At 30.4% G+C, this 9,697-nt stretch overlaps 1 protein-coding gene across 4 annotated transcripts in view; it reads left to right on the forward strand.

Moving 5' to 3' along the window:
* LOC107453509 (G-protein coupled receptor moody) overlaps window positions 1-8,797 on the forward strand; it is a 53,825-nt gene extending 45,028 nt beyond the window's left edge. For all 4 annotated transcript variants that reach the window (XM_016070377.3, XM_043046187.2, XM_043046188.2 and 1 more), the window contains exon 4: window positions 6,590-8,797. In XM_016070377.3, the coding sequence (XP_015925863.1) occupies window positions 6,590-6,883 (294 nt within the window). In that variant the 3' untranslated portion in view covers window positions 6,884-8,797. The remainder of the gene's footprint in view (window positions 1-6,589) is intronic.
* Window positions 8,798-9,697: the final 900 nt, after the last annotated feature.

Genomic DNA, 9,697 nt, shown 5'->3' on the forward strand with positions numbered 1-9,697 from the left:
CAAGAATGGAGATTCAGGACTATTAGAAATGTCATTTAAGTTTCCCAATGAAAAATTCGCAAAAAACATAACTTGAAGGCTTGATCAATAAAGTGATAAGCCAATCCTTTTTAAAGAGAAAATTTTGCATGAAACTGTTTCTTAGTATTATGTTCCGATACTTTATAATAGTAATAATTTACTCAAGATAAGAGATCAATACACATAAGAGATTTGTTACTTACATGAAAATTGTGCTGTTTTTCACCAACAAAATGGTTTTTCAAAGAAGGGTTATCCCGAACAATTAAAAGATGCAACTTTTTATATATTATTTCTTCCAATCCTTTCTTTCTATGAATTAAAGAAAGGGATATTATAATGTTAATCTCTTTCAAATTAAAAGAAAATGATAATTATGATTAATAAACTTCATTAATAAATTAAAAATAACGTGACCCAAACGCTTACCTAAATATTGTACACAGTCTTAAACAGTAGATATTTCGTAAGTCATCAAGAGTCAACCTAGAAAAGATAACCAGTTTTTTAAAAAAAATCAAAAAGGAATCATATTTTTTAATCGAAAGAATCTAAAAGTTCCTAACCAAAACCTTTAACCTCTTTAATTTTATCTAAAATATAGGTTTTCCCCTCAAAGGATTGATTGTAAAGACACGGTTCCCAGTAAAACACACTGGCTGCAGTAAATGACCGCTTTAATCAGCCTGCGCAGTGACCGAAGGTGCGTGGTATCGGTTCTCGTTGAACTGTTCTGTCGTAAAGAGCTCGACTTCGAGGGCAGGTCGTCGGGCTACCAAAGCAGGGGAGCCATCCCCCATGCAGAGGATCAAAATTGCAATGGCATGTCTTCGGGTCCATTTCCAGACCGTCGCCAATAGCCCATTGTGCTTCTCTGGAGCGACGCAAATGAAGAACCTACCTAAAATGTAGGTTTCAGTTATAATTTATATCAATCTTTTCTCTGATCGACTCGTTAGATTTTGACGCAGCATTTTTAATTCGTTTGCCCCAAATGGCCCTTGTTTTACTTTGTGACCTCTATTATTTATTATAATGATCAAGCAGCAACACCGGGTACTAAAGAAACGTTGGAAATTATGCATCATAATTTTAAAAAATATATTTATACTTTTAACAGAAACAATTACGTACTCTGCTAAAATTATAGATAGGAAAAAACATTTTTACAATATTATTATTATTTTTCCTTCATAATTTTATTGTGTTCTTTAAATAAGCTACTTAACAGCAAAAATTGAGCAAAAGAAAGATCCAGAAAAATCCTGCAAAGCAGATTTTGTTTCAAACATATTCATTTCTTATGGCTTTGTCAAATTTATCTACATTTTAAACTTTTCACTGAATTAAACACAAAATAAATTCGAAGAAATAACTTAGTCCCTTTAAAGTTGAAAAATTATATTTCTCGCAATCCTAATAATGCCATGTCTTCAAATATAAAAATCCCCAAAACATTATCATAAAATCTCCATACATTCCAGCCATTATAAAAAATGAACAATAAGAAATCTCCGAAGTAAATCACCCAAGCGATTCAAGATTTTCTACATTCTGCAAAGTTTAACTTAAAATATTATATTTCATTTTCATAAGTTTAACTTCATCCATTTAAGAGCATTCAAAAATGTTTTAGGAAATATTTTACCTTTTCTTTTTATGGGTTATTTTTATTATTTTATGCATTTTAGTACCAAATAGCACATTAAGCATAAAACTGAAGATAACGAGATATTTTCTTTCGAAGAAAAGAATTTTATTTCTAAAGAGCTTTAGTTTGTTCTTAAAAACTAAATAAATAACTTTTGAAATCCTTATTCTGAGTTAAATAATAATTTTTATTCAAAAATAATTTCGTATTTTTCTTAAATGGTACTTGAGTTTTCGACAAAACAAAAAATATATAATAGTTATTGTTGAATATTAATTCTTAAACAAATATTCAAGTTAAAATGCATTTGCTAGTTAATTTTTATGTTAATAAGTTCTTCTAGGCCTGATTAACACGACAAATAAGGTACATGATTTTGATGAAATCAAAATGCATGGTTATTATTCTATTTTGTATATTTTTAATCTTAATAGTTACGATACTAAACGCGAATTTGTACGTTTTCTAAGCACCATTCGTCTCCCATATACTGTTAGAAATTTCTCGGAAAAGTGGTTAAATAACAATTTATTTAATTGTTACTTTACCATATTCAAACAAAACAGTCAAATAATTATAAATAAAATGATATTCAAACTGTTAACTGTGGGAAAACCCGTTTATTAACTTGCTTTCACTTAATACGGTTAAGCAACCAGAATTTTATCGCACTAACTTGGCCCAAGTAATGAAACCACTTAGATCCTTTTAACTAGGTGCATATTATAGCCAAGAGGGATAATCTGTCAATCTCATGACCAATAGGACGGGGGTTCGAGTACCAGCTTTGCCACCACAATAATTCCTCCATTCCTTTCAATACATGAAGAGTGAGTTTTCCGTGTCCTGCACTCTAATTTGTGACCCTGAACCTCTCAATCACGTATAAAACTACTTAACACCAGATTTCTCATCTCTTACAATAGGTGAAATAGCCAGATAAACTAATTATATCATATTCAACGGTTCATTTGATGAAACACAACTCAACCACAACCTAACTCCCAATGCTCATTGCCTGACGAAAACCAAGCTGCAATGTCAAGTGAGCTTTCCTTTTTACGGTTTTGAAACCATGCTAGTTGTAAATGGTTAAAAAGCCATGTAGCTTTGTATTCATGTTTTTTTTAACCATACTAGTTGTCAGTGGTCTCAAAACCGTAAAGGTAAAAAATGTTCTTTACTGCAAACCTTACTGGAATCGGATGGACAGACTGTTGCCGGCCATTTTACAGTGATTTTAGAATGAAAATTCTAACAGTGTAAAAAATAAAAATATGAAAAAGTTTAAGATGTTTTTAACATTTTTGAAATTTACAAGTTTTAAAATTTCCGATTCACAAAGATGTTTTAAGAAGTCACAAAAACGTTTTAATTTATTTACTAAGCACTAATAATAATAATGCTTGTTTTTTGTAAGAATTACTGAAATATTTCATTCATATTTATGAAGCGCCTCGAAAATTTGTCACATTGTTTAAAATGCTATAATTAGGAAAATAATTCCTCAACCATTATTAAAACCTTTCATTACCCTTCTTTAGCCTTTGAAAACACAATGGAAGATTCATGTTTTTCTCTCATAAAAATGTGCATTTCTATTAGCTTTTAAAAAACGGAATGAAAAATACTTTTGCACGAAAAATGTAGTTTCGTTTTCAACTTTCGTTAGGAAACATACACTGAGAGAAAAAAAGCATGATCGAAACTATAAGAATATGTAAAATTTGCCATGTTTCTGGTTCTATGAGAACAGAAAATCACTCGGTAAATTTCACCGAGTCACTTGGGCACTTGACTTGGGTAAAATTAACAATAAAATATAGTTTTACAGTATGCGATAAAATTTGGTAAATGTAGTAAAATTTGGTAATTTTATCATGGTATCATAGAGCATGGCATAAAAAACAATTAACTAGGTAAAATTCACTTTGCAGTTTTGTATTTTATACTAAATGTGTGGTAATAAGAACTATAATTTTGAAAAAAAAGAATTTCCTGTAAACTACGTACATACGAACTAAAAAAATACCAAATGAATTGTTTAAATACCGTATATTTTGCATTTATTAACCAGTATTATTCTTTATTTTTTAGCAGAAATGTCATTACCGTGAATTTTTTTGGCCGTGTATAAGACAGCGTCGTGCAGTATTCTAAACTAAAAATACGCGTCTTTCTTTTCTACGAACCTGCATTGTCCGGAACGTTTTTAATTTCCAATGTCCGTTATTTTACTACCTTTTAATAATATTATCAAACCAATCTGGTACTACACAAACAACATTTCGAATCCTAAATATAGGCCAATTATCATGTCGTAAAGCATCCTTCATGGTCGTTAAATGATGACAAGAATCAGCCGATTTTATTCTTTTTTATTTAGAAGGATTCTTAAGTCGTTGAAACATCTTTTCCTCCAACTGATAAATAGACCGATACTCGGAATCGAGCATGAAATCATTCTGTCTAAACCATCATTTTGCATAGTTGTTACTGCCGTGAAATTACTCATGAATTACTTTTATTACAGTACTTTAACTACAATGTTGGTGATTCTTTCTTTATCTCCCCGTCTTTCATCAAATTTCTTTTCTTTTCTAAAAGAGCTTAAAAATAATTGCAGAGAGAAAATCACTGCTTGCCTTGCATGTTTTTGAATGGATTAGCATCTTCTTAAAACCTGTATTTACGGCTTTTGTGCCTTTCAATTGTTTCAACATTGTGCCATTGCAAATTTAGCTTTGAAAAAGAAAAGATAAAATGTTTCTAAATGTAGCAAAACATTTTCATCCACTGAATAGCGTAAAAGCTTTATTACCTTGGGTGATTTTATTGACTTGTAAATCGACAGAAGGAGGTTTATAAAAAATGGTAATTTTAAGTAGGATGATGACTATTACTTATGTAAAAAGGGACGAATGGCTTGAAATACAATTATTTCAACTGTTTCAATAATGCTCAAAAAAATCTTCGTCGAAATTCCAAGTTAAATGTACCATAGACTGAATAATTTAATGCTATTCAAATTCTGGACTTAAAATTTTTTTTATTCGTCATATCATCCTCAACTAACAACTCTCTTGTCGATAAAAAAAAATTATATTTTAATAGAGAATGCACACAATATTAAAAAATACTAAATAAAAATAATACAGCAAAAAATAATAAATAAACTGCATGTATGGAAAATAAACCTCACTGACGTCGTATAAGGAAGATGCTAGATTTTTTTCTGTTGTTCAGTTAAAAATAATAGCAAAGAAATATTATAGATAAAATATAGAAATATTTTACGTATATTTAAATTGCCAATGGTTGGATCGAATGAAAAATAGAAAATTGTACAACCTTAATTTTTGATTTTATTAGTAGGTTCAAAAATTAAAAACCTAAAATATGCCAAAATTCAACTGTTATCGGAACTGCTTTGCTTACCTTAAAAGTCAAATCATTCAAAACTAAAAATGTTGAAAGGAACAAAGAATTTAAATACAGAGAATGCGAAAACAAATGAACTTGAAAACTGATTAATTGGGTTGTTAAATTGCTCTTAGTTCATGGTATTCATTTCTAAAAAGTTGAAATTTCTAAATAAAAACTATTTGAAAATTAAATGCCATAATCTAATGGTAGTTCGACGCTCAATGATCTATTGTCAATTTCATTTTAAAATGATAAATAACTTACGTTATTACTATTTAATTTAAGATAAAAAAAAAATCAAAAATTTACAGTAATATTAAACAGTTATAAAAGTATTAATAAGTTTTCTCCATATTGTTAGTCTATATTTAAGTTGAAATCTATGAATTTCATTTGGAAGTTATTTTTATGGAAGTTGTAGTACTTTCTTATATTTTAACGCAGTATTTGGAAAGTTTATTTGGAGATATTTTGTGAAACAATAAAATAGTTAAGAGTAAAATACTTTTGCTGCGTCACATTTGATAAACTGATTTTAACTACAAAATTACCGTTTTAAAAAAACATAAATACAAAGAACAAAATTTAATCTATAATTATTTATATATTAATTTTCTTATTTTTGCTTATTACAATATTTTATCTTTTTAAGTCCCGCAGTGAACTGATCGTTTAGACATGGTTCCCAGCAGATCACTCAAGTCAAGCATCACTGGCTGTTGTCAGTGTGCGGGTGGGTGATCACTTAGATCAGTCTGCGTAGGAACCGAGGGTGTGCGGTATTGGCTCTCGTTAAACTGTTCTACCGTAAACTGCACGACCTCATATGCAGGTCGTCGGGCTAACGAAGCGGGGGTGCCATCCCCCCTGCAGAGGATCAAACTTGGGATGGCATGTCGTCGGATCATCCTCAGAGATGTTTCCCAGATCATCGCCAATAGCTCATTGTGCAGCTCTAGTGCAACGTAAATGAAATACCACTACCACCANGTTCATCATGATATGACAGACCAGCATGCTAAGTTTGTAAACGACCTTTTGGGACACCCTGTATATTAATTTTCTTATTTTTGCTTATTACAATATTTTATCTTTTTCAGTCCCGCAGTGGACTGATCATTTACACATGGTTCCTGGCAGATCACTCAAGTCAAGCATCACTGGCTGCTGTCAGTGTGCGGGTGGGTGATCACTTAGATCAGTCTGCGTAGGAACCGAAGGTGTGCGGTATTGGTTCTCGTTAAACTGTTCTACCGTAAACTGCTCGACCTCATATGCAGGTCGTCGGGCTACCGAAGCGGGGGTGCGGGGTATCAAACTTGTGATGGCATGTCGTCGGATCATCCTCAGGGATGTTTCCCAGACCGTCGCCAATAGCTCATTGTGCAGCTCTAGTGCAACGTAAATGAAATACCACTACCACCACTACTTATCTTTATAAAAAATATATTTATGCCATATGCATTCTTAACCGTGATTTTACTATTTCAGGTTGCAGACCAAGAAGTGAAGCGTCCTGAATTACACATTGTTGGATATTTGCTGATCTATTTAAGTGCATGCATAAACCCAGTGATTTATGGTATCACAAATAAGCAATATAGACAAGCCTATAAAACTGTTTTACTGTGCAGAAGACCAAGAGCTCTCAGTTTCAGTGGTGGAAATCCTCCTCATCAACAACATGATGACTCTACTGGGTTACGAACCACTATAACTCTAGTTGCTCCACCTCATAGTATGTCATGTGGTCCAGATTCAGTGTTTGAAGAAAAATCCGTCTGATTCACTCAAAATATAATTTGATCAGATCTGTCAAGCTTATAAAACTGTTTTACTATGCAGAAGAACTATTAGTTTCAGGAGTGGAAAAAACCTCCTCGTCAACAATATAATGACTTTGCATCACTATAACTCGTGTTGCTCCACGTCATAACATGCCATGTGGTCACGTGTTTGAAGAAGAATTCCCCTGATAAAGTCAAGTTATAGATCTATATCAAATTTATCCATCACCCATTTTTCTGTTTTTGTCTTTTTCAGCAGTCTTTAGGCCAAGTCTGCTGAAGACATTTTCTACAAGTCTTAGAAAAAATTAGCTCAAATCTGCTGTAAAACAATTTTTCAAAATTGAAACATATATATTTCTATAAAATACAAGGAATATTGATATTATACAGCCAGGCAAGGACGACACAAAACTGTTGTTAAAATTCAGTTTTTCCGATTAGATTAAGAAAAGTATATCCTGTTTGTCACCAATATTGAGAAAGAAACTGGACTAATCATATTTTCAACAATTAAAGGAAAATTGTTCATTATGAATACGTTATAACATTCATGACAAATATGTGATACTATTGAACTAAAATTGCATTTGTATTATAGAAGGATATGTTGTATTATTCAATCATACATGATTCATTTTTCATGATTTTATAACATTTATAACTTAAATCAATTCTTGTGTAATTTTCTTGTATGGCTATCATTTCGCACAAAATTTTATGTACTGTATTTTTCATAAATAATTTAAATTTCATTTTTATTATTCATAAAAAATTGTTAGGCATATTGTAGATTTTATTAAAATGTTTGTCACCATAATTTTAATTCATGCGTTGGTAATTTTGAGAACAATTCAACGAAATGTGTTAAATATTTCACGAGGAATTTCATAAAAACTTTTTCAACTGAGATTCTTCAGAAAACTTTTAAATATTGTGCTATTGAAGAAATATCTTGAGGGAAGAAATTGAAGAAATATCTGAATATAATACGCGATATTCTCTAAACACCACTCTTGCTGTATATTTTCAGACTCTTTTCGAAAATGAATTAATAAGAGCCTACGTAGTAGCAGTCTCTGGTCCTAAATGACTATTTCATAGTAAGCTTCAGGATTAATAAAATTATTAATCAGTGATAGTCCAAAGTCAGATTTACCTCCTATAATCCAATCCTTCTAAATTCTTTTAAACAATAAAAATTAATCATGCAGTCTTTCAATGTCTTCCTAAAAATATACTTGCTTCAACTATTTCATTATTAAGTTAATAAATTTATAATTAATGAATTCATAATTAATAAATTTATAATTAATTAATTTATAATTAATTAATTTATAATTTCACATCAATTAATTTAATTCATTTATAATTAATTTATAACTAATTAATTATTACCTAATTTATATTAATTAATTTAATTAATTTATTAATTTTTTTAATTAATTTATTAATTATTTCAATTATTTTAATTAATTTTTTTAATTACTTTATTAATTATTTTAATTATTTTTAATTAATTTATAATTATCTAATTAACTTAATTATTTCATTATTTAATTAATTATTTAACCTTTTACAATAACTATCCTTGTCCTAGATCATCTTGTTTTTGATAACTAAATTCTGTTAATCGCTTAAATGATTATTTGAAATCCCTAAAGCGTTCGCTAAAATGACTTGATGTGGAATAAAGAGTCTAAAATATTGAGGGCAGTGGTTAATCTGTATAATATTCTGTAAATATTGTGCTCATATTACGAGAGATCTGATAAAAGGGTATTTATTATTAAAATCATCCTATTTGTTTCATAATTGTAAGAAAAAGGTATTCTTTCATGTTAACAATAAACACATTTAACTGTTGAAAAAATTTATTTTCTTACGCGTTGATAATAAATGATATTCATAACTAGTGCCTAATATTTTAAAAAAATTATGACTCATTTGATATCGGAATTCTTTAATCGTAAACGTTCTAGTTCTAGCTGTGATGACATCTCTGTAAATTAAAACTGCAAAGTAAAACATTTTTGAAAGTGTAAAGAAAAATTAAGGAAACATAATGTTTTAATCGCTTCCCGGACCAATTTTTTTGAAGGAAAAAAAATGCAAAAATTAACTTTTTTTTTCCTTTTATTAATAAATACAAGGAACTAAAACAAAACATAATACACAAGTTATAAGTTGAAATTTTAACTTTTTAAGCAAAAAAATACATAAATTACCATCAGTTTACTGTCCCAAATTATCTCGGGCAAATGAAAAAAATTAAATATTAGTCTTTGTATATGTTCACATCTTCATCATTTGAAAAATTATCAACATTACTTTCACTTTCGCTCCCGAACGCCAATTTTTTACTCTTTTTTTTATGCAAATTCATCGACCATCGTTTATACAATTGTACAAAGCACGTCTGCAGCCCCACAAATAGCAAATCTCCCAAACGAATATTAGCAAACTTCCAATCACAGTAGATTATTATTAGCGCCTCTAATGGTGTGATTAATGACAAACCTGGACGCAGCAATGGCATGACGTCGTCTTTTCAGACGAATCCAGGTTCTGTATACAGCATCATGATGGCCTCATCCGTGTTTAGGGACATCGTGGAGAACATCCGTTGGCGTTCGACATCGTCATACTAGCCCATCGCCCGGAGTAATGGTATGGGGTGTCATTGGATACACGACTCGATCACCTCTTAATCGCATTGAAGAAAAGCAGTTACATTTCTGATGTGTTAGGGCCAATTGCTGTGCCATATCTTCGAGGCCTCCATTATGCTACGCTTCAGCAGGACAATGCA

The sequence above is a fragment of the Parasteatoda tepidariorum genome, chromosome X2 (genome assembly GCF_043381705.1).
Source record: "Parasteatoda tepidariorum isolate YZ-2023 chromosome X2, CAS_Ptep_4.0, whole genome shotgun sequence".
Taxonomy (NCBI): domain Eukaryota; kingdom Metazoa; phylum Arthropoda; class Arachnida; order Araneae; family Theridiidae; genus Parasteatoda; species Parasteatoda tepidariorum.